We start from the raw sequence: 26572 nt of genomic DNA on the forward strand, positions 1-26572 counted from the left end.
ATTTTTACCCTTTTTCCCCCATTCTAATTTTTCCTATATATGTTCTTATTTCCCTGCCATTTTAGTTTAAACCCTCTCCATCTGCACTAGCAGGACTTGCCCCAGGACATCAGATCCAGGCCTTTCCTGGGTGCAATCCATCCAGCTTGTACTGAACCCACCTCCTGCAGAACTGGTCCCAATGCTCCATGAATCTAAAACCTTTCCCCTTGCACCATTTCTCCAGCCATGGAAACATCTGACATATCCTGCTCTTTCCATTCTGACTAGCACTGTTATCAGTCCTGAGATCACTACTTTTGAGATTCTACTTTTAATTTGCTTCCTAATTCCTTCATCAGCAGCTTTTAGGATGTCCTGTAAACATCCTTGATCCTAACGCCTGGGAGGCCACATACAATCCTGGAGTCTCAATTATGGTTGCAAAAAAAATTTCTATCTGTTCCCCTTGCAATTGAATCCCTTGTTACCATAGACATTTTGCACAATTCCTCCACTTGCGCAGCAGAACCAACTGCGATGGAATGAACTTCGTTGCTGCCACTTTTGCCCAACAGTATCCAAGCCGTATATCTGTTTCGTAGGGAAATGGCCACAAGGGATTTCTGCACTGCCTGCCAAATCCTCTATCTGGTTGTCATCCATTCCCTCCCTGCATGTGGAATCTTAGCCAGCTGTGTGACCAAGTATTGTCTGATTCACTAATGCTCCACAATGACTTTCCACGTAGAGCAGGAGGAGCATACCATGTCGTAGAGCTCCCTTCCATGACTTAGTGTTTAAGTTAGCCCTTAAAATCAAATAATATTAATTACTCTAGGGTGCTTTTTTTTGTTAGAACCTCTAAATAAAGACCTATAAACTATAAGTCATAGAAATAAGTATTCCCCTGACCTGGCATGTTTACTTAATGTTGCAGGCCTGCTGTGGCTTACCTTTCAGTTCTTTTCACTGTCGTAGAGCAGGAACCAATTCCTACAGGGAAGATGAATGCAAGGACACGTATACACTTTCTTCTCCATTCACTTAACTCTTCACTGATCAAACACCAGAGACTTGTACTTAATCTCAGCTGCACTTACTTAAACAGTGTCTGACATAAGTTCAGCATTGAGTCTCTGCATGTATACTTTGTGCCCCTATTAATGAAGAATACATAATACAAATACAAAAGCCTTTTTAACGAACTTTCTACCTGTCCTGGCACTTTTTTTAAAATAAAGAATTATGCACATACACATGTCTCCTTGCTCCTGCAAGCTGTTAAGAATAGTATCCCTTTATTTCATACCACCTCTCTATATTCTTTGTCACCTCACTTCTCTGCATTGAACTTCACCTGCCACCTATCTGCCCATTACGTCAACGTGTCAATGTCTTTCGGGAAGATAGGCCCAGTGACAGAGTTGGTGACTCTGACTTTGGCAAAAGTGAGGACTGCAGATGCTGGCGATCAGAGTCAAGATATGAGTGATGCTGGAAAAGCACAGCAGATCAGGCAGCATCCGAGGAGCAGGAAAATCTATGTTTCGGGCAAAAGACCTTCATCGGTCATTCCTGATGCAGGTGGCAGCGTGGGAGTCATTGGTTGGCTGGCTCAGCTCGTGACCATAGATGCAGTGGAGCAAAGACTGAGTTTCTTTCAGTTTTTGTCTTTGTTTTATTTTTGAAGTATTCAAATAGTGCCCGATTGTGGTGACAATTGAAGGTTTTTACAATAATGAGCGACACAGCAAAATAGAGTACAAGTGACAATAAATAATCATTCAGTTTCCAATTCTTCAAACGGTCACTTTGAAATTTAACCTTCTACATTAAGATCTAGATCTTGCATAACTTTTAGGAAAAGCATAGGTCCCAAAAACGACCTTTGGGAACTCCACTAGAAACCTTCCTCTAGCCTGGAAATTAATCATTAACCATTACTGTTATCATTCAGCCAATTTTTATGCACGTTGCTACTGTCCCTTCTATTCTGACTTTTAACCCTCCAACCTCACAGATTTGTTCTACAGCATTGTACTCTTAGTTTTGAAATGTACACCATCTCAAAAGCCTTTCCCTTATCAATTCTGTTGCTTCTAGAAAAGCTCTAGCAGATTAGTTAGACACAATTTTCCCTTTAACAAATCTGTGCTGACCTTTCCAAATTAAACCACAATTTTTCCATGTGATGATCAATATTATTCTGAATAATTGTTTCTGGAAGTTTCCTCTTCCCTGAGGTTAGACAAACTATTTGTAATTGCTGGGCTTATGCACAACTTGTTTTGAACAAAAGCATAATATTTACAATTCTCCAATCTTCTGGCGCTACCACTGAATCTAGCGAAGACTTAATTTTGGTTGCTCTGACAATAATATTTTCCTCCCTCCCATGCTTCACTCTACTTGGATGCATCTCATTCGTCCTTGTGCCTTGTCATCTTTAAGTACTGACTGCTTATTCATTCTTCTTATCAATTTCAAACCGTTAATGTCTGATTTTTCTTCTGTCATCATGGTCTGGGTAACATCTGCCTCCTAGGTAAAGATAGATGCAATATATTAATTTAACAGCTCAGCCAAACCTCTTGTGTGTGCATACCCCCTTTTGTAGTCCATAATTGATTCTATCCTCCTTTTACTCCCCTATTTATATGCTTATGGAAGACATTGGCTGTTAATATAACAGTATAAATCTATCTTTGCTTCTCTTATTTGCATTTTCACCACCCTTCTGAACCTTTTGTGTTCTGTTTGGTTCTCAATTTCAACAAAAAGAACTTAAATATTAGAATTACAGTAATTTCTGCAAGTTGTATTCTGAAACTTTATGCAAGTTATTGGTACAATTTATGGATTGTTAATGTCTTTCTGATTTTTCTGTCTTAGGAGAATTGTTTTCCTAACCAGAGATGGATTTCAGAGTTCCCTCTCTCCACTTTTTTTCCCCATTGCTTTGAAGGTACATTTGAGTATGTGATGAAGTTATAAATTTAGATTTGCTTTTCAAAGTATGATAGCTACTATATATTTAAAGTAATACTGCAGCTTCCATAGAATATGCTCAAGGACCTTGTCAGGGCCTCATTAAAGGGCAGCTATAGAAAACCTCAGTAGGAAACTTGAAAAGTGAGCATTCAAAATTTTACATTAAAACAAAGTAGCCATAGTCAACATAAAAAGTAAAAGATGAGATAAAATAAGGCAAAATTTATAAAATGTAAAACGAAAAAAAACCTGTAGCACCATGGAACTGTGAGGGCTTAAATTAGACCATGTAGTGGCCTTGTTTTAGGTACTATGTGGTCCTCTGAGCGTCCAACTTGGAAATGTAAGTTGCTGGTCCCACCTTCTCAACACAGTCTTCCAGACATGGAATCTGATATGATCAGTCTTTGTAACTGCATTGACTTTGCAATAGTCCACACAACTGTTAGATACCATCTGGTTTTAGCACTATTACTATGGGTGAGCTCCAGTCACTGTAGCTTACTTTGAATGCATGCTCCAAGATGACATAATCTCCTTTTGAACCTGTGTCAACTTTAGAAGGTTATGCCTATAAGGGTGTTGCTTAATTGGAACAGCAACTCCTATATCTACATCATGCATAATTAGGTTAGTACTCCCCAGCTTATTTCCACTTAACTCCCCACATGATAGCAATAACTCTCAGGTCATTTTGATTTTTGCTGAAGGTAACTCTATTTATTTGTTGTGGTTCTGTTCACCGAGCTGGAAGTTTTTGTTGCAAACGTTTCGTCCCCTGGCTAGGCGACATCATCAGTGCTTGGGAGCCTCCTGCGAAGCGCTTCTTTGATGTTTCCTCCGGTGTTTATAGTGGTCTGTCCCTGCCGCTTCCAGTTGTCAGTTTCAGCTGTCCGCTGTAGTGGTTGGTATATTGGGTCCAGGTCGATGTGTTTGTTGAAGGAGTTTGTGGATGAATGCCATGCCTCTAGGAATTCCCTGGCTGTTCTCTGTCTGGCTTGCCCTATGATAGTAGTGTTGTCCCAGTCGAATTCATGTTGCTTGTTGTCTGCGTGTGTGGCTACTAGAGATAGCTGGTCGTGTCGTTTCGTGGCTAGTTGATGTTCATGTATGCGGATTGTTAGCTGTCTTCCTGTTTGTCCTATATAGTGTTTAGTGCAGTCCTTGCATGGTATTTTGTACACTACATTAGTTTTGGTCATGTTTGTGACCAAAGGACCCGATACCCAACAAATACCTTTTGATGACACTGAGATTTTGAGTCCCCATCAAGTAGTTCACCTCACTTAATTTCCTTTTGGTTTGATAAGGTCCACTAAACTTTGCATTTAAAGGTTCGCCTATCACTGGAAGTAACACCAATACCTTATACCCAATAGCAAAATTGCACATTTTTGGTTTCTTATCTGCTTCCTGTTTCATTGTATGCTGTGATACTTTTAAATGCTATCTCGCTAACACCCCAGCTCTATTTAATCGTTCCCTAAAGTTTGACATATCGTCCAAATATATGGTCTCTGAATTCTGATTTACTAATTTCTCCTTAATCAATTTTAACGGTCTTCTCTCTTCATACTCAAAAATTAATTCAAATGGACTGAATTTGATCGATTCATTTGGCAAATGTCTGATCGCAAAAAGCACAAACAGAATTCCCATATTCAAATCATCTGGATAGTCTTGACTATAAGCCTTCAATGTGGTCTTTCATGTCTAATGACACTTTTCTAGTGCTCCCTGTGATTCTGGATGGTATGCAGTAGATTTGCATTATTTTGCTCCTAAGCTTGTTCATAAGTTTCTTGAATAATTTTGATTGTGAAGTTTGACCCTTGATCTTACTGTATCTGTATTGGTAGTCCATATCTAATGAAAAATTTGAATAATTCCTCTACAATCTCTTAGCTGTGATTGCATAATGGAATGGCCTCTGGAAACCTGGTCGACACATCCATTATTGTTAATACTGATTCCCACTTTTTGTTTGAGGTAGGGGACGCTGTGCAATCAATTAAGACTCTTGTAAAAGGTTCCTCAAATGCAGGAATAGATATTAAAAGTGCAGGTTTTTTAACTACCTGTGGTTTTCCAATTACCTGACATGTATGACACATCTGGCAAAATTCAGCTCCATCCTTGTGCAGTCCAGGCCAGTCCAGGCCTTGTTTCCCTCCCTCCTGAATGACCCCCAAATAGTAGCTCATGCACCGCTCTCAACTCTTCCTTTCTATACCCTACTGGCAATATGATTTGACAAATTTCTGCCCATTTCTCATCTGCCTGAATGTGTGGTCTCCATTTGCTCATTAAGACATCATTTTTAAGGTAGTAACATTCAGGGATACATTTGGATTCCTTTTCTGTGTGTGCCTTTTGATACAACTACTTTTAAATTTATCTTTCTGCTGTAACTCCAGTTAGTTTATCTGAACTAACGCTGTCTGCATTGTCATCTGTTTGCTCCTGCTTTATTTCAACTATCTAATTTAAACAGGGTCTCTGCTAATTCCACCTCAACTTTCTTATATGTACTCTTTGATCTCTCCTGTTATATCTTGTGACTTTGTGACCACGATACCACACAGTCAGGAAAAGTTCCAGGATATGTGTCCTGCAATAGTTCAGTTGCCTGAGTTTGCACTGGTTTTTCAATGACAGTAGGCAGCACTCCTACCAGTGAGTCAGTTATATCATTAGCAAGGACAAATTGTATTCCTGGAGCTGAGAGTTGTCCAGTACTCCTACCACAAATTCTCCACTCTTCTCTGGACACTCTAACTCACTTTACAGAATTGAGTGCTTTTTGTCTCACTGCATTCCCGTTACTAGTACCTTTTTTCTGGCAATAGTCCTTCATATCTTCTCTCTCAGCATCACAGACAGAGGATCCTGTGTCTCTTAATATTGTGACCTCTTTACCTGCTGCTTCTGGCCCATGCAAATAAACTTTACCTTTGCAGGCTTTTTTTCAAGATCTGGCACTTCCTCCTTAACCAACCTCCGACCAGCTTGCACATGCTGGTGCAGCTTTCTAGCCTCCACTGTGCTTTCTGTTACCACTCCAATAAAATTCACTAGTTTATCCTGATTTCTTTCATCTGGCTTCCCAATGCTTCTCCTTAACCTACCAACATTGATTTTCGGGTGACCTATTTTATTGTAGTGAAAACACCGGAGCTTTTTAACATCTGTCCCTTTTTAAAGGGTCTCCTTTTTCCCCTGTGGTAAGTTATCCTTGTTATGAAGATGTGAATGCACTGTATCTTTGCTAGTTAGAAGCTAGCAGAACTACATGACAGCACCAAGTGTTTTCAATAAGGTAACAATGTAACATTTGGTCAAACAACTCTAATAGCTGGGTTGCCTGGAAACAATAAAACAGATTTGAATTAGGCCAATCAATCAGTTTAAATTATACTCTGAAAAATACCAAATTTCAATCCAGTTTGAATTTAGTATAGTTACCTTAAAAGCCAATGACACAATCCAATGCTTTGGCGGATGTAAGGCTGGCGAAAATTGAGCAGTTGAGGAGAACTGCCAAGTCACCTGCATGTAAAAAGACTGCCCGATAAACAGCTCTCTTAAAGGTACATTTATCGATCATTAACCTGTGAAGCAGAAACCCCAAGAAGAAAAGACAGGAATACAGAAGAACCGAAAGCTGCCTGGTTTTGAGAAGTTTTGTTTTGGAAATCTTAATTGGAGTTTTTATCAGACCAGTATCGTAGAGGGGACAGTAAAAGATAAGTTACAGGAAGGAGTTGTAAATATTTGTTCGTTAATTATTCTGTTATACTTTAAGAAATAAAGTTGTTAATTTTTACGTTAAATAGTTCTTTGCCTCTTGAATTTTCAGATTACTGCGTGGGATAAATCTTGTGTTGCTGGTTTTAATTAAGCAGGATGGTTTACCCCATGTTGTAACAATCCTTTTTGATCTTCAGAGATCTATCTTTCCCTTTCCACATGAGGATTTCTCTTTTCCTCAATTTCTATCCCTCATGAATTGAAATTTGATTCTGGAAGCCAAACTTTGATTTATGGACCAGCTCATTAGCCATTTCAGCTGCTAATCTTGCCAGTTTAACTCTCTGCTCTTCCACATGAGTTCTCACTACTTCAGGAAGTGAAGTTTTGAACTCCTCCAAAATAATTGTCTCTCTGAGAGCGTCATAGGTTTGCTCTATTCTTAGATTCCTGAAACATTGTAGGCTTCTGGCACAAGCTCATATGCACTTAAGATAGCTTTTTTCACCCCCTCACTCCCCAGTTACCTCCTCTGATAGTGATGTGAATACCTCATTAGCTCTACCTACAAGTTTTTGTTTGGATCAACAAAACCCACATGGTCACTGGCCACTGCATTTGTTTAGCCATCTTTTTTCAAATGACATGAAAAAGGCTTCTACATCCTTCTCTTCAAATTTAGGCAATGCTTGAATATATTTAAACAGTTTCTCACCAGGTCTTTGACTACCATGGGTTTGCTCTTCCTCACTCTCTTCCTCACCAAGCTTATCTTCAGTTTTCATCTCCATTCTTTTAAGCTAACCTTCCTAAGTGCCAATTTCTGAAGTTCAAACTTTTTTCCTCTCTTCTGCTTTTAATTTAATTCAAACTTTTATTTCTGTCCTTTCCTTGTCTTTTGCCTCTGTTATGACATTGTGAGAAACAGAAATCACTCACAAATCAATCAATGAGACAAAGCCTTGGAAATAAGAACAATTTATTACAGCCTTGTAAGGACCGGACACTTCTGCAATCAAGCATAAATGTGCGCCAAAACAGAGCATGTTAGCTTTCTTATTCAGTTTACAAGTTGTGGAATCACACCTCCCTTTTCCCATCCTATCATAAGCAGGTTACCTCACTTGTTAGTTATTTTCTTATCTGGCCATCCTGCTGTCCTTGTCTGCATTCTTTGTTCCTTGTTTGTTACAGCTTGTTCTTTAATCCAATTTCTCTTATCATACTATAAGCTTTATTGTGAAATGCCCCTGCTTCTTCTTTTTGTGGTCAACTACAACACTTTAAAGTTATTTCCTAGCTTAAAACTATTTTGTTTAAAAGACCCTCTATATTCATTAAAGTCTTAGCCTTAAATATGCTACATGCTACAAGAATTCTGCGACCGTTTGTATAATGTTCCCCTTCCCTTCCCCCCACAACACCCCCTCCCCCACCTGCAAAAACAACATTTCTAATCTCCCACAATTCCCCTTTTTTTTAAAACTGTTGTTTCTGCACTTATTAAGTCTCCTTAAATTCATTTTCTTATGTTCTGCCCTCTTACACCTTTTGGCGATGGGGTTCACAGTCTTACATTTTACATATGTGTTGTTCGTCCCTCGAACTCTGGAAGCATTCTTTGACTTTCTCTTTGTTGCATATCACCTGCTGATTGTAAAAGCATCTGATGATTTATTTGGGTTCCTTCCCCAAGGGGTATCATCAGTCGGCTCGTTACCCATTTTAGGACATTGAACCCTATCACCAGACCCACTAATATCAATAATCCATAGATAGTCAGATTGACTAACCCCCTTCCCCAATTAGTGCACAGGTACCACCTTTCTCTGCCAGAATATAATCTAGAGCCATCTTGTTCTGAAAAGTCGTTAGCCTAGTGGCAATCATTTCAGTCGTTATGTCTGCTACTTGGGATTGGTTTCGGCCAACGCATCAGCAGTATTGTTGGCCAACTCTTCCAGGGAAGCCGCCAACTTTTGTATTTCTACTCCTGCTCGAGTGGTCCCATACATAAGTATCAAAGTCCAGAGGAGGCGATCTCTTTCGGTTACTTTCCGGGTTACTCGCCTTCCTCCCTGTTTATTCCGAGGTATTTTTGGGACTCTCTTTAGCAGCCTCAAGTGGGGAATTATATAGGCGAGGTAGCAGCAGCCACTCCAACCTTTCTAGTTTTGAGATAGTGTCTGAACAGGATTGTCCCAGCACCCATTCCCGTTACATCCGCCAATCCAAACGTACTTCTTGCCGGGGATAAATGGATAGGCCTTCTGGCCGCATACCCAATATGTTCTGTTTAATATTTGGGGAATGGTCGTGGCAGTGGCTTGGCTTGGCTGGTGTAGACACAAGATGATTTTCCTAATCGGAAGGGTGCGGTATCATTCTGATTACAGAAACAAGTGGTATTTACTGCTCCTTTCGGTGGGGAAACTCTAAAGCCATTTTTAGCACCCAGAGTTTTCGGGGCTGGTCGAGGAACCACCCCGCAAAGTTATAATTACCCCTTTCAAATCTCCAAGTTTTATCATTTGTGCCCGAGTCAAATTGTTGCACATCGTACACTTCTCTTTTGATAAGTGGTATTACCATGAGAGGAATTCCGGATTCCCCATGGTGTGGGATCTCCACACATACCCAACAGTCAGTATGCCCCTTTAGTTTAGCATAATTTTGACATAAAGTGGTAAAATGATTTTTCCCACCCCCCCTTGGCAGCTAGTGCCAATATTATCGTGACAATATAAAGCTGACCACTCATTTCAGCTCACAATCATATCTGTCTATTCCCTAACCCTTTAAATACCAGGGAGGAGTGAGTCCATGCAACACTTACAATTGTTTTGGGATACAGTTTTTTTAACCAATACTTAATAGTCTCTTATCTCAGTCCATTCTTTTTGCTCAGTTTGATTTTCAGAGGGTTGTCTGTAAGATGTGCTTGCCACTCTGCCGAGGGGAAGAGCCTCCACGGGGCCCTTAACACGAGTGTAATGACTCCACCCTTTTTTAGCAGTTCGGATGGCTGTTTCAGTAGTCAGGAGGGTTAGGAACGGTCCCTCCCAGCTTGGGTGCAGTTTGGTATCTTTTTAGGTCTTTATCAGGACCCAATCACCCGGTCGTATCTGATGTACTGCAAACTCAAGTGGAGGTGTCTGGGTCAACAGACCCTTCTTCCTAAGGACAGACAAAGAAGAGCCGAGCGCCACAATATAGTTCTTTAAAAACTTATCATTGAACTCTACAGTTGGTAATTGTCCTGTCACTTCCTCATCATTTCCTCTAATTAGGGTTGGCTTAAAAATAGGCACCAAGAATTCCTCACCTTTTACTCCGGAAACCCTGAGATTCTTGTTAGTCAATTTAACACCGGTAGGTCTAAAACTTAGGGATGACCGTGCCGTTCCCGTGTCCACCAAAAATACTGTCTCCTCCCCTTCAGGTCCCACCTTTAAATTTATCAAGGGTTCCCGGAGGGTCTCAGGAGGAAGGAACCCCTGACTCCCCTAATCTTCATCTAAAGTCATTAGGGAAACGGCTTCCCTTTCTCGTGCTAATTCCGGGCATTCCCGTTTAAAATGCCCCACTTTCCCGCAATGGTAACACCCTGCCTGTTGCCTCCTTTCCCGGGTATCCGACCTTTGTCTTTCATGTCCTCCTCTATCCTTCCTGTTATCCCCTGATCCCAGTCTCCTTTTTTGTTATTTCTTCTACTGCCTCCACCATCATTTTGGCGTTCTGTTTCTGATTCTCGTCTTCCCTTTTCACATACACTTTCTGTGCCTCACATAACAGTTCTTCCATCTGTCTTTCACTCCATCCATCTAATTTCTGTAATTTCTTTTGTATGTAAGACCATGATTTAGTTACAAACTGGACCTTTAAGAGTCCCTGTGCTATCTGATTATCGGGATCCATTCCCAAATACTTCCTTGTGGCCTCCTTGAGCCTTTTAAGAAATGCAGAAGGGGTGCATTTAAGAAATCCTTCTCTTGTTGTACTTCAGAGGCCTTAACAAAGTTTTGTGATCTAAGTGCCGCCTCTTTAATTCCTAGTATTACCGTTTCTCGTAGATCCCGCATTGACTCCCTACCTTCTCTGTCAATATTTTCCCAATGAGGGTCAACATTTGGGAATTTCTGTTCTGCTGGGGCCCCTTCTTCCCCAACTGGGTGTTTCTTTTCCCATTCCTATAAAGCCGCTCTCCTAATCATATCTCGTTCTTCCCCTGAAAATAACGTTCCTAAAATTGCCATCAGTTCTCCCCAGGTATATAATTAGGCCCTAGGAATTGCTCTAATTGTTCGGCTAGTCCAACCGGATCCTCTATTAAACTTTTCATTTCCTTTTTAAAGACCCTAACTTCACTGCTAGTTCAGGGAGCATTTACATATTTGATTGTACTTTCTCCAATCGGAACCTCTCGTAAGAGATATAATTTTACATTTTCCATTATCTCTGCCCCTCCTTTACGTGTGATGGCTCGAGTGATTCTGAGCGCCCTAGGTTCTGCATCTTTTAGTTCAGAGTCCATTCCCCTTTCTGTGTCTGGACTCGGTTTTACTTCAGGAGCTGTAGGCTCACTCCGGGGAGTAGTATATGGGGCGGCAAACACGTTAAGGGATCCCATTGTGGTTTCCCTTTTTCATTCTTTCTTTTTTTTCCTGATTCCTCCGTATTCATGGGACATAATTTTACTCCTGCGCTCCCTATCCAACAAGCCACATATTCTGACTCTTCTTGACTGTATGTTTCTTTCCGATTGACGTATATATTTAGATCTTGGCACAGGCAATCTTCATCGGACCCATATTTGGGCCAAAAAAAAAATACCAGGCGCCTTAATACTTTCTCTAGTCCAAACGAAACAATAGTTTATCATTTTAGCCTAATCTTTCTCCCGCATCCGGGAGTTGTGTTCCCAATTACCCAACATTTTCCCCAAAGAACTGTCGGGCGGAATATATTCCCCTTTAACGTTATTTACAGATCGATCGTTACACAGGCAACTCTCCGTGCCTCCCATTGTTGCTAATTTAATTAACCTTAATGAGGTCCGGTGTCACCTTCTTCCACACCCCTTTCAGGGTCCTGACTAGACACCTTACTCATCCAATTAATCTGACCAATTATATGCTTTTTTTGAGACTTCAACTGTTCTCCATAAATCACTTTTATGTAAGGATAAAAGAGATTAATTAGAAACTGATAGTAAGGCAGTCATGACCTGTAAAAAGAACAGGAGTTAACATTTTATTTCATAATCTGTAAAATCCTTAACCTTAAAAGAAATCATGTTAAAATTTCCATAGTAGAAATCAGATTCAAAACAGTCCCGGATCTCAAGCTCCAGGGAACAAAGCACAAACATTCAATCACCAACAAACAAATGTGCATTCAAACCGAATCACAAAGGGTTAAACTTTCTACTTGCTGTACAGCTCTTTCTCTCTCTCTCTCTCTCTCTCTCTCTCTCACACACACACACACACACGCACCGTGTCTCACAGACACTTTGAGCTTCCCACACGACTCCTCTAGCTTTGAATATTTTTATATATCGCCAATTCCCCGTACTTTCGTATGTCCCGACCACCAAGGCAATACTTAAAGGTCTCTTTTCTTACCTTGGTCTGTGCACAGAGTTACCTGGTCATTTCGATGCGCCCCGTCCCGTGGCAATTCCTGCAGCAAATACCACTGCCCCTGGTTGCCCGGATATATCCTTTAAGATCTTTCCCTACCCGGGTCTTGTGCACAAGAGTTGCCCAACCGAATCCGCAGCGTCTGCCCGCTTTGTTTCCAGGGTCTCCCAGTCTGGATCGTACTCGCCCAAACCGTGAACGGCAAACAAGGGAGTCGGAGATCACCAAAATCGGCGAGGTGCACCTCCTCCGTCGTCCCAAAAGTGTCGAGCAGTCGGAGTTTTGGATCCCGGAATGAGGCCCCCAATTGTGAGAAACAGAACTCACTCACAAATCAATCAGCCTGAGACAAAGCCTTGGAAACAAGAACAATTTATTACAGCCTTGCAAGGACCGGACGCTTCTGCAATCAAGCAGAAATGTGCACCAAAACAGAGCATGTTAGCTTTCTTATTCAGTTTGCAAGTTGCGGAATCATGCCACCCTTTTCCCATCCGATTACCTCACTTGTTAGTTATTTTCTTATCTGGCCATCCTGCTGTCCTTGTCTGCATTCTTTGTTCCTTGTTTGTTACAGCTTGTTCTTTTATTCAGTTTCTCTTATCATACTATAAGCTTTATTGTGAAATGCCCCTGCTTCTTCTTTTTGTGGTCAACTACAACACTTTAAAGTTATTTCCTAGCTTAAAACTATTTTCTTAAAAAGACTCTCTATATTCATTAAAGTCTTAGCTTTAAGTATGCTACATGCTACATGCTATACAAGAATTCTGCGACCGTTTGTATAATGTTCCCCTTCCCTTCCCCCCACTACACCCCCTCTCCCACCTGCAAAAACAACATTTCTAATCTCCCACAACATGGGGTAAGCACCTCTGCTAATTTAAACCAGACTCACAGAAAAGCTTATCTTTCCTCATAATCTGTAAATGTATGAGTGACAAAGAACTACCAAATCTCGCTAATTAAAGGAAAAAAACAATTTATTCTTTGCTTCAATAAAAAACAATGTTAAACAACTATCCACACTGTCACCTCTTTTTGTCCTAACTATTTATCTACCTTCCACTCTGCAACACTTTACTGAATCCATTTAAAACCCCCTAGATTTGGTTTTACAGAAAGTTCAAATTTCAAAACCAGTCAGCCGCATTGATTCTCCTCTCTATCTTCCTCTATGGATTTTTTGGGGTCTTTTCTTCAGTCTTCTGCACTGATTTCATATGAACAGGTATCTTTCAGAGAGCAGTTCTGTAGGCAGTCTATGCTTGTTGGTGCTCTTTGCCGCTCTGGCTAACTGTTCAAAATATCTGATTTTTACACCCCAAAACATTGGATCATCTCATTGGTTTGATGTTGTCAAAACAGTAACATTCAAATTCGATTGGATTTTGGTATCTAGTGGCATAATTTTTAAACTGGCCAAATTCAAGTTTGTTTACCATGTCATCTCAGCTCAGCCAGTTGTTTCACAGCCAAATATTACATTTAAAGTTTTCAGCACACAATGCCTAAGTTCTTGCCAGCTTTAGCTCTCTTAAAGATACATATACACCTATACAACACCTCTAACTCAAGCTGCTTCATTTTCAATTGAACTTTAGCCATCTCTAAAGATTCTGATGGTGTTTCCAGCAAACTTAAATGCTGAGCGAATGCTGTAATTAGCCCTCCCTTCCTCACAGAAGGAGGCAGCTCCAACTCCAGCTTGCCTGCCAATTCCTGCAGCTTGGCCTTAACCACCTTTTGTAAAACCCCCAAGGTCAAGGTAACTTATTCCACCCCCAGAAAACTATTGTGACTGAAAGAGTCATTGCTATCCCAAGCACTGTTTAAACCAACCAAATCAACGCCTGGAATAAAAGACACTAACACTTACCACTCCCTGTCTTCGAGTCCAATAACTCTAATCCAAATTTGGAACTACAAACAAATCCCACAAAGAACCCACAATTTTTTATGGACCAGGCCAGGCACCTCAAAACATTTCAAGAAGGTAGCCCAGATCCTAATTTTGCTATTTGATTTTAAGCAAATGTACAGTGGCTATTCTAAGAGATAATCAGCTGGTCAGACTGTTTTAAATAAAACAGAATTTAATTACAGGATTATTGAATGAAACAAAGGAGTACAGAATATCAAATAATTTATCCTATCCGAAAACCCATCAGACTATCCCAACATAATGATGCTATTCCAAAATACTTGCAACAATCCCTAAAACATCCCTTGGCACAAAAGGTAAAATGAAACACAGGAATGAAGTCACAGAGAGAGGGTCCAGCAGCCTTCATACACACTGCTGCATTAAATCCTAAACCAACGAAGAAAAACTGAGCTGTGAGAATTGGCCACTCCCCTTTCATTATATATTTTTAAAATTTGAAAGCCTTCTGCCTGAGGCAGTATCTGTTAGCTGTAAACAAATTGGCCCTAAAATCCATCCACCCTCAGACGTTTCAGGACCTGTGTTGTTTACAACCTCTCGTTAAAAAAAACCAAGACAACCTAACCCTGTTAAAGGAATGGCGTCATCACAAATGAATGAAACATGCCAGCCACTGATTGAAACTGTATTCTCAAAATAGGGTAAAAACTACAAGAGTGACTGACTCTTAATTTTTATGTGCCTTTCTTCTTTCATGATGATTTGGCTTACGTATTTGCACTATGTAATGGTAGTTGAGGGCATTATCAATAATGGATAATTTGTTCTTTTCATCTGTCAAGAAATTGTATCCAGTAATTGCCCATTACGTTAAAAGCATAAAGTTAACTGTTTACAGAGAACAGATGGAGGTGCACATGGCAGCTTTCAGACGACAGTGATTCCACCTCTAAATTTAGAGAATGTGCAAAGTTGACAAGTTCAAAGAACACGAGTGTGAAGAACAAAAGGGCTTTCTCACACATGAATTTGAGGAATCATCAGAACCGGTGTTCGAGTGTTCACATTGGAAGCAGTCAAGCCATGGCTTTACAGCTTTTAAAATTGCCTTTCCCAATTACATCCTGTACATACATAGGTACAAATCTTTTGAGTAATATAATTTGTTGAGTAATGCTTTTGTTAGTCTTCCTGCCAAATGGACAATAGTCATCAACAGTGCTAACAAGTGGCACTTGAAAGAGAATTGGCTCACTAACGCTCAGTCAAGATTCCACCAAGGCTGCTCCAATTCATGACCTTATTACAGTCTTGGTCCAAATATGGACAAAAAGGCAGAGCTCCAGAGATAAAGTGAGAGTGATCGTCTTTGGCATAAAGGCAAAATTTGACTAGGTATGGCATCAAGGAGCCCAAGTGAAACTGTGAAATCCATGGGAACTGGGTGAAATTCCCTGGGTTGGAGTCCTACCTAGCACAAAGATACTGCAATTGCACTGGAATGATCAACCTCATCCAATGTCATCACTGTAAGAATTACTCAGGGTAATATCCTAGACCCAGCTGCCTTCAGCTGGTTCAGTTGCAGGTAGATAGGATAGTGAAGAAGGCATTTAGTATGCTTGCCTTTATTGGTCAGTGCATTGAGTATAGAAGTTGGGAGGTCATGTTGTGGCTGTACAGGATATTGATTATGCCACTTTTAGAATACTGTATGCAATTCTGGTCTTGCTGCTATAGGAAGAATGTTGTGAAACAAGGATGTTGCCAGGGTTGGAGAGTTTAAGCTATAGAGAGAGGCTGAATAGGCGGGTCTGTTTTCTCTGGAGAGTTGGAGGCTGAGGGGTGACCTTAGAAATTTGTAAGAACATGAGGGGCATGGATAGGGTGAATACCCCAGGTGGGGAAGTCCAAAACTGGAGTGCATAAATTTTAAGGTGAGAGGAGAAAGATTTAAAAGGGATAAAAGGGGCCAAATGCTGGCAAATGGGACTAGATTAATTTAGGATATCTGGTTGGCATGGACAAGTTGAACCAAAGGGTCTGTTTCTATGCTGCGTGACTCTGATCTTTTCTCTGTCAAAATTCTTACATGAATGTCCTTTTCAGGGAGAAAATCTGCCATCCTTTAGAAAATCTGGTCTATATATGTTTCCAGACCCACAGCAATGTGGTTTACTTCTAACTGCCTTCTATGCAGTTAGGGATGGCCAATAAGTGCTGGTCTAGCCAGCGATGTCATTATCCCTTGAATGATTTTTTTAAAAAAAAGTCAGAGGTGGGTATGTTTGTTAATGACTGTACAATGTTGAGGAGCATTTACAACACTTCATATACGGAAGCAGTTTGTGCCTCTATGTAGCAGGACCTTGGCAATATGTAGGCCTGGGCTGATAATTAGCAATTAACATCATTGCCATACAATTTGTCAGCAATAGCCATCTTCACCAAGAGAGAATCTAACTAGATCCCTTGATATGCAACACTTGCCATCACTGAGTTTATCAACATCCTGGGGTTTACAATTGGTAAAAATCGGAACTAGATCAGCAATATAAATAGTGTAGCTACAAGAAAAGGCCAGTGGCTTGGAATTCAGTGGCAAGTTATATCCCTTATCTCCCTAATGCTTGTTCACCATCTACAAGATACTACTCAGGAATATGATGGAATGTGCTCCACTTACCTGGATGATCTACTTGCAGCAATGTGAGAAGCTTGATACCATTTACCAACTTCAGCATTTATTCCCTTAACCACAAACACATGATGGCAGCATTTTGTATCATCCGCAAGATGTACTGCAGCAAATCACCAAGCATCAAAATGACAACAGCTTCTGAACCCACAGTTATACCAGCTATAAGAATAAGGGTGAGCGATGGATGGGAACACAACTATCTGGAGGTTCCCCTTCAAGCCACACACCATCTAGACTTACAGCAATATTGCTATTCCCTCATTGTTGCTTGGTCAAAATCATGGAACTACCTTCTAATAGGTGTTCCTACACCCAAGGACTGCTACGGTTCAAGAAGTCAGCTTCGCACTATTTTCTCAAGGGCAGTTATGGATGGGTAGTAAATGTTAGCCTAGTCAGTAATGCCCACATCCCATTAACAGTTGAGTAAAACAAGAGTTTGTATTAATTTTACACTGGGAAATAAATTAAAATTAACATTGGTTAGTCATTATAGACAGCTACAGAAAAGGTATTCCCCATTGACACCACTTAAAATTCTACATCTCATTTACCAATTATACCACACTCTGAACAGAGATGTGTTCTTAAAGTTTAAAGCTGTTCTTGGCTTCAACAGAATTTCTTCTCTCTGCTCCATTAGGGTGAATCTTTTATTGTTCTTTAAAACACATCCCTTCAGTCACTGAATCTTATGCATGTAATCAAATGAACCTATAGTAAGAACACACTTTGTGGTGACTCATTGGTCTTTAAACCTCCAAAAGCCCAACTTCCTCAAACAGGGAACCTGCCCATAATAGCAGCTGTTTGATGATTAACACACAAAACATATCCTCTTACACCATGTGGTATAGTGGTTAGCACTGCTGCCTCACAACGCCAGAGACCCGGGTTCAATTCTCGCTTCAGGCAACTGTCTGTGTGGAGTTCGCACATTCTTCCCGTGTCTGCGTGGGTTTCCTCCCACAGTCCAAAGATGTGCAGATTAGGTGATTGGGCAATGCTAAATTGCCCGTTGTGTTAGGTGAAGGGATAAATGTGGGGGAATGGATCCAAGTGGGTTGCTCTTCGGAGGGTCAGTGTGGACTTGTTGGGCCAAAGGGCCTGTTTTCACACTAAGTAATCTAATCTAATCTAACTAGTGAATTGCAATCCTTAAACAACATGATGTTCAGCTTGGTCTGGAGCTGATTGTGTATCAAGATTTATAGCAGTATGTTCAACATTGCACAATTTGTTGATTGTGAACAAACAGTCTTTGCTGTCACCTATAGGGTCAGAAGCAGAGGAGAATGGGAGCAGGAGCTACAATACAAAATGTAGGAGCATTTATTGACATTAAGTGTAATCTCAACTAGTGTTAGCATAATCTCAACCCTCTCACAAACAGTCCTAAATTCCTTTCCTACTTCTTGTCACTGCCTATGCATGTTAGATGTTAGCCTTAATCCAACAACACAATTAAAATCATCAGCAAATGCACATTTGAATCCAATTTTACAAATTCCTTGAAAAAGCTATGGACCTACAGGTCCTGGACTCAAGTTTCATTATCTTGGCCTGCTGACCAAGGCAGTAGTCTTGGCTGGCTTGCTGATCAACAGCAGCAGGGCAATCATAAAATGACAAGAACAGGAACAGAAAAGCTACATCCTGAGACAGAGAATAAGAGGATCTTGTCCCTTTTGTTCATGACATTCTCCCTTGGTAATGTCTTAGTCCTTTTGCTGGCTTGTTTAGAGCAGATTGATACACAGCCATAGCTGCTGCTTTGAACAGTGGTATCCAGGGCATGATGGTTCCAGTCGGTATTTGGATGACAGCATAGTGTTATAGAGTGGTACAGCACAGAAATAGACTCTTTGGTCCAACTCCTCCATGCTGACCAGATAATCTGAATTAATCTAGTCCCATTTCCCAATATTTGGCCCATATCCCTCTAAATCCTTCTATTCACACACCTAGATGCCTATTAAATATCGTAATTGTACCAGCCTCTACCACTTCCACTGGCTGTTTATTCCATACACACAACACCCTCTGCATGAAAAAGTTGCCCTTTAGATCCCTTTTAAAACTTTCTCCTCTCACCTTAAATCAAGCCCTCCAGTTTTGGGCTCACTCACCCCAGGGAAAAGCCCTTAACTATTATGTCCATGATTTTGTAAACTTCCATAAGATCACCCTTCAGTCTCCCATACTCCAATGAAAATAGCCCAAACCTATTCAGCTCCTCCCTGTCGCTCAAACTCTTCAACCCTGGCAACAACCTTGTAATTTTTTTCTGAATCCTTTCAAGTTTAACAACATCCTTTCTGTAGCAGCTGTATTCAGACTTTTAATTAAAGTAATTTGTGGTACAATTGAAATAGTGATGTTAGTTACCAGAGACTTGACTATTGTGGCAGGTGACATTATATGTTGTAAAGGACGGGGCCCCAAGCTTCAAGGCACTGTGAATTGGAAATGGGATCCTTCATGGTCTTTGAAGTTGTGAGAATGTTCTTTGGCAGGCTTTCCGGTCTACAAAGTAATGGTTGTATGCATCCATCAAGTAGAAGTCGCACAGTGGTCAATGCCAGAAGAGCACTTCCATGAAAATGGATACAGTGCGTAAAGATGTTTAACAATCTGAAGGAAGTTCTCAAGGAAAGCAAGTTCAGTGTTGGCTCATGACAGCCCTCATCTGACTGTGTTGCACCATAATTAGGACATGACCTTGGTCTGTGGTATCTGCACTATCCTTTCCCCCTCTCCTAGACATTGCTCAATTGTGTATTGCCTCAACGTGGGCAGATAGCTACATTGTGATTCTTCCTATACTGATCAGTCCTCAGTGTATATTAAAACACGTTAATGCAGTTCTCTTCTTTCTGTACTTACCTTCTGTTCCCTGATGGTGCACTACTTTTATCTGCAAGAAAGAGTCAAGTGACATATTTGGATAAAGTGGCAGTCATGATTGAATAGTTGCCAGTGTGTGCTGGGGAAAGGCTTGCATTAATATAATGTGAGTGATGATAAGCTGAACCAAATGAATAGTTGTGCAGTCAATAAGATGCCTGGTGTAGTTATAGAATATACTATTTGAACATTAAACTCGCTTTCCTTGAGAACTTTCTTTAGATTGTTAAACATCTACATACACTATATCCATTTTTTTGCAAGTGCTCTGCTGGTGTTGACCTCTGCTACTTCTACCTACTCTCTCCTGCCTCCTGAGAATTTCATCTGCAGAATTTTCTGCTCTCCTGCAAGTGCAGCCTAACTCTCCTCTCCATTTATTGCAACAAGACATCTAGCACATTACTGAAAAACCTAAATGGATGCCCCCATGAAAGTTTAACTATTTTTCAATCTATCACAGCACAAAATTCAATTCTCAATAGATTTCCATCATTTCTTGCAACCATGGTTTACTACCTTTCCAGTGACACAGACTGTTTAAAGTAGGGATAACCACCTGTGATATTTGGCCAAGGAACAGCTTGCATAGTGTTAGCTACCTCAACAATCTTTAAAAGCAGAAGGTAGTACAAATTTGACAAGAGTACTATTTTTGTATAAACTGGGCCCTATTCCTCAAACAAAGGAATGATTTGTTTGAGGCTTTTAAGATTTTGAAAAGCTTGCCAAAATAGCTGAGGGGGTTGGGGTTGGATGAGTCTACAACAAGGGGATGTATGCTTAAAGTTAAAATCATACTTTTATGAGGGAGTTCTATGAAGCACATCTTCATTCAGAGAGCATTAGAATTTTGGAACCCATCAACCAAATGCAGACTGATAATTTAAATCTGAGAAATGGTGGAGCTGAGTAGAAAGTTTGAATAGGCTCATCCTATTCTTTTAGGCGAAAGTGAGGACTGCAGATGCTGGAGATTAGAGTCAAGATTAGAGTGGTACTGGAAAAGCACAGCAGATCAGGCAGCATCCGAGGACCAGGAAAATCGACGTTTTGGGCAGGAGCCCTTCATCATTCTTGATGAAGGGCTTCTGCCTGAAACGTCAATTTTCCTGCTCCTCCAATGCTGCCTGATCTCCTGTGCTTTTCCAGCACCACTCTAATTTTGATTCATTCTGTTCTTTTGGCCAGCGTAATCTAAGACTGACTTTGGTCTGCATTCTTCACTCAATTGTGAGTTCTCTCAGAGTGGTTTAATCACAGTCACCCTTCCCCCACCCACCATTTACACTTTTCACCAAATAACCTCTGGCAGCATCCAAGATGTGCTCATTGTTACAACCTTTGTAAAAGCAGGTATGTGGAGAATGGAAGGGAAGGAGTGACAATATTGAAAGCAAATGTGGCAGAGATATAAATTAGAATTTGTAGGTAATTAACAGGCTGACAATGTATTTGAACCTTTGTTATTTGACAAAATGAGCACAATTCTTTCAGTGGATGCCAGCGAGATTTCACCTGCTCACAAGAAATATTTTGTGGTTGTCAAACTTGTGCACACAATTTGTGCTCTTTGTTGCCTTCTGTTCTGTGTTCAAATCAAAGTATCACATTTACTTTATAAACTGTTTAGCTGGAAGTATCTTTTCAGAATCTGATGGCATCAATGTTTAATGCAACGTAAATTGATAATTGGCCCAAGAGGTAAGCTCCCCCTAACTAAAGAGTTATTTAAACTCAATGAAATCAGAAACATTAAATTGCAATATTATACTAGCACAATACTTTGGAAGTGAAACTAAACAAACAGTCATTTCTCTTTGGGGGGAGCACAGTATTTTTGTCATCCTTTCAATAAGGAGTTTTTTTTAAGTAGAGAATGTAAGAAGAAAATTATGTTTTATAGTTTTGTACAGTTGTTTAAATTCTATAATCTACCAATACCACGGAACCTGCTAGAGGTTGTTTCCCCTTATGGAAAGCATGACTAAAGGGTATAATCTCAGAGTAAGGCTGAAATAGACAGACTTTTACTGTAAAGGAATCAAAAGTTATAGAAAAACAGCAGGCAAGTGGAGGTAAGGATGATCAGATCAGCCATGATCTCGTTGAATGGCCTATTTCTGCTTCTATATCTTAGGGATATTTGTACTTTGTAAACTGCAATTCTAAATTTACAAAATTTCAGTTGGCTCATGCTCTTTTTGGTTTCACTGTGCGCAGTCATTATCATAATATAAACTGGTAGTTTAGTCATTATCTTTCTTTTTATACAGAGTGGAAATAATAAATTAACAGCAGCAGTATTCGTGGAGGAGCATGTTGTGATGCTAATTGGTAACAGTGTTTTCAGCTATCATCCAAAGCAAAAGTCCTGGATTCTTGCAGAAGGTAGGCTCTGTTAAATGCATTACCTTGCCCAGATTGTTGATTGATTAATTTATAAACTAAGCTGAGGCACAAAGCAGGTAGAATCACTTTTGCCATCTCTTAACTGAATTGTTGGGATAATCAATGATATTGAAATTAATAGAACTGAATGCTAGTTGAGAAGCCTAATGTATGAATAATGTGACATAGCTTGTTTTGTGCTCTGCCTGAATTCAATTTTATCCTAACTACTTTTAATAAAATTAAACAATTCTATGTGCTAAAAACACCAAAATAATTTCAAATGTAAACATTTTTCAGCTCATTTTAAAAAAATGAAATCCATAAAGCACCCTGAAGATTTAAGATATTTATTTAAGATATATCCACAAAATCTAGTCTGACGTACACAGCATTTGCTAAAAACTACATATTTTTCCTAGGACTCCTCTTGAGGTACTCTCAGAGCTATGTTTTGATTTTGGGTGGCAACCTTTTGATTTTCAGAGACTCCTTTTCACTCACCAACTCCTTATTAGGTGCTGCCGTCTTTTAGTTGCATTAACTTCTCTATTTGTGCTGACATATGGACATTTGGGTTTGTGCAGACATATGTTATAGACCAGACCAAACCCTCAGAAGGCATTAAGAGGATAGCCCAAATTCTAATGTTTTCTTGTTTAAAAGACAAGTGTCACGTGTGTTCTGCATGCAAATCGAATGGTCAAATTACCAGATTTGAAGCAAAACAAACTTTATTCATACATTATAGTTAAAACACAAGAAAAAAAAAATTAGAATAATTAACTCTATTGGAAAGCTTAATGGAATAATAGATTATTTAACTATTAAACAATAACTGTTCTAATATAGTAACATCTCTTCAACACACTCCTGGCAAAGGCAAATTCAGCAAAATAGATGTCTGCCGGTAATTCTCTAGTCCAGGAAGAAGAAAAAAAAATCAGATGAAAACTCAGAGAGGTGGAGAAAGAGTAGCAGGGAGTGTGTACTGCAACCTCCAAACCCAGCAGCAACTGCTACTGAAAAACTAAAACTGAATATCCTGCCTGTGGGGAACTTGACTCCACCCATTCAGGCTGCTTCTATTGTTCCAACTTTTTAAATAAAAAAGGCCCCACAAGCTGTTTATTGAATTCATTAGACAGCTTTTCACCTCTGTCATAAAACCTCTCTTCAAAAAAAATACAAAATAGAGCTCTTAAAGCTGGTTGGGTTAATCTGCCCATAGCATTTTGAATGTCATTTAATAATTGATTCATGCTTTGCTGTTGTTGAATGACTTAATTCTGATACTTAGCATCATCCATTAATTGCAAAATATTTGCAGTGGAAACTAGAATGAAACTGAGATGGCTAAAACAACTGTCTTCACTTGAAAAACTTAAAATATTTTGCAATTCTTTTAAAGGTATAAAGCTTGATGTAGATGGGATTTCAAGCTATCAATGCTGTATCAGTCAAGAACCTTTTTGTAAGGTATGTACTTGATAAAGGCCAACTCACTTTTTAGCTTAATGACATTGTTTCTAAGTATACAACGTAAATTACATATCTTAAGCAATATAACTTGCAATTATAAAATAGGTGTTATATAGTTAAACATTCCTAGGCACTTCACAGGAACACTATAAAAGGGAGAACAGTGGATATTAGTTGCTGCACCGTAGCAGGTTTTGGAGATAATGGTTGATGAGGCCAGAAAGGAATTTAAAAATGCGGAAGCACCTTCAACAATTTTTAGCTGGAAGCCTGACTGGATTACTCATCCTAGTCTTCGTCGAAGGTCCTCAGCATCCTAGTGGTTGAAGGAACTGCATACTGCAAAGGCTATGGGCCTTGACAACATGTGCCTCAGACCTAGCTTTGGCCCTACCCAATCTGCTTCAATTGCAACTCTAGCATTTACCTAACAACATGGAAAATTGCATGGAAATGTTCTAAAAGCAGCACAAATCTAACCCCAGGAAATTACAATCCTATTAGTCTACTTTCAAACATCAGCAAAGTGATCGAAGTGGTCATCAAAAGCAAATTGCACTTGCACAGCAGAAACCTACTACTGAAACTCAGTTGGATTTTGCAAGGACCCATCTGCTCTTGTCCTCATTACAGCATTGATCAGAACAAGAGTTTCTGCAAGCATTTTAAAAAATAACTAAAATGGGAATTAGTCCTGTAGAGACCATGCATAATGGGAAATCAGGAAATTATGGAAGTGTTGAACATACGTTGTGGGTAGAATCTTCCCAGTCCCTGGATAACATGGGCTATGGTGAGAATGTTCACAAAATTGTGTGAGATGGCTAGTTGAGGACGGGAAAAATTTCTGGCTGTAACAGCTGCTCCTTTTTTTGAGGTATTTTAGGTGCTTTCCTCGAATTCCAGGAGCAGCACTTACTGTTTTATATGCTGTTGCATTGTTTTGGAAGGTTGGGAAAAAAAGTCAAAACAACAGCAGTTTTAAAAGGGAGAAGAGCAGACAAAGGAAGCACATGGTGAGGACAGTGCAGGAGAGAGAGAGAGAACCTGCACAGTTACTGCTTTTGCTGTTTTGAATTCATGTATCGCTAGACATCGGAGTGCGTCTGGGAAAATTAACAAACAGTGAAATTCACAACTAATCTTGGAGGAACCTGTTTGGGCGAAGTTCACAATACAGAATCAGATAAGTTAATCGTTCTTTTAAGTGTGTCCAACACAGAGGCTGCAGTAATGATTAGAGTGGGTTCTGTCTTGATTATATGTTTTGGAGATATGTCTCTTGATTAAACTTAAAATATAAGCCATAACTATTAATTTAACCTGGGGCAGTGTTTTGTAGAGGAATAAGACGGTGTTATTTTCTGGGTCTGTAGATTGTGAAGAAGCAAAAATGGCCTTTAGTACAGTGATATGTACTTCTTGTCAGATGTGGGAGTTTAAAGAGAGTTTAAGGGTTACTGCAGATTATATCTGCCATAAATGCTGTTGAATGCGAATCTTATCAGGTCGAATGGATTGGTTGGAGAGACAGTTAGAAGCAATGAGGAATTTGCAACAGCAACAGTATGTGATGGATGGCAGTTATAGGAAGGGGGGAGTCTCAGATACAGTCACATAGATGGGTTAACTCCAGGAAAGGTAAGAGAGGTAGGCAGCTAGTGCAGGAGTCTTTTGTGGATTTACCCATTTCAAACAGGTATGCTGTTTTGGAAAATGTAGGGGGTGATGGATTCTCAGGGGACTGTAGCATGAACAGCCAAGTTTCTGGTATTGAGACTAGCTCTAATGCAACGAGGGGTATGTCGGCTTCCAAGAGATCAACTGTGTTAGGGGATTCTCTAGTCTGAGGTACAGACAGACGTTTCTGTGGCCAGCAGCGAAAAAGCAGAATGGTGTGTTGCTTCCCTAGTGCCAGGATCAAGGATGTCTCAGAGAGGATGCAAAATGTTCCCACAGGGGAGAGGACCAGCAAGAGGTCATTGTCCACATTGGAACCAATGACATAGGAAGGGAAAAGGTTGAGATTCTAAAGGGAGATTACAGAGAATTAAGCAGAAATTTAAAAAGCAGGTCCTCGAGAGTAGTAATATCTGAATTACTCCCGGTGCAACGAGCTAGTGAGGGCAGGAATAGGAGGATAGAGCAGATGAATGCATGGCTGAGGAGCTGGTTTATGAGAGAAGGATTCACATTTTTGGATCATTGGAATCTCTTTTGGGGTAGAAGTGACCTGCACAAGAAGGATGGATTGCACCTAATTGGAAGGGGACTAATATACTGGCAGGGAAATTTGCTAGGGCTACTCGGGCGGATTTAAACTAGTAAGGTGGGGGGGGGGCGGCGCCAGGGAGATAGTGAGGAAAGAGATCAATGTGAGACTGGTATAGTTGAGAACAGAAGTGAGTCAAACAGTCAGGGCAAGCAGGGACAAGGTAGGACTGATAAATTAAACTATTTATTTCAATGCAAGGGGCCTAACAGGGAAGGGAGATGAACTAAAGGCATGGTTAGGAACGTGAGACTGGGATTTTATTGCAATTACAGAAACATGACTCAGAGATGGGTAGGACTGGCAGCTTAATGTTCCAAGATACAAATGCTACAGGAAGGATAGAAAAGAAGGCAAGAGAGGAGGGGGAGCGGCATTTATGATAAGGGCTGGCTGTGCTGAGGGAGGATGTTCCCGGAAATACATCCAGGGAAGTTATTTGGGTGGAACTGAGAAATAAGAAAGGGATGATCACCTTATTAGGGTTGTATTATAGACCCCCTAATAGTCAGAGAGAAATTGAGAAACAAACTTATAAGGAGATCTCAGCTATTTGTAAGAAT

The 26572-nt window shown here is 40.1% G+C and overlaps 1 protein-coding gene across 1 annotated transcript in view; it reads left to right on the plus strand.

The window, feature by feature from the left end:
- LOC122565549 (cation channel sperm-associated auxiliary subunit delta-like) overlaps nucleotides 1-26572 on the plus strand; it is a 96907-nt gene that overhangs the window by 32550 nt on the left and 37785 nt on the right. Inside the window, exons 3-5 of the mRNA XM_087975866.1 lie at nucleotides 2875-2947; nucleotides 22141-22255; nucleotides 23667-23734. Coding sequence (XP_087831992.1) covers nucleotides 2875-2947; nucleotides 22141-22255; nucleotides 23667-23734 — 256 coding nt within the window. The remainder of the gene's footprint in view (nucleotides 1-2874; nucleotides 2948-22140; nucleotides 22256-23666; nucleotides 23735-26572) is intronic.

This window comes from Chiloscyllium plagiosum, unplaced genomic scaffold, assembly GCF_037043375.1.
Source record: "Chiloscyllium plagiosum isolate Xiang-an unplaced genomic scaffold, Cpla_swu_hap1 HiC_scaffold_28, whole genome shotgun sequence".
Taxonomy (NCBI): domain Eukaryota; kingdom Metazoa; phylum Chordata; class Chondrichthyes; order Orectolobiformes; family Hemiscylliidae; genus Chiloscyllium; species Chiloscyllium plagiosum.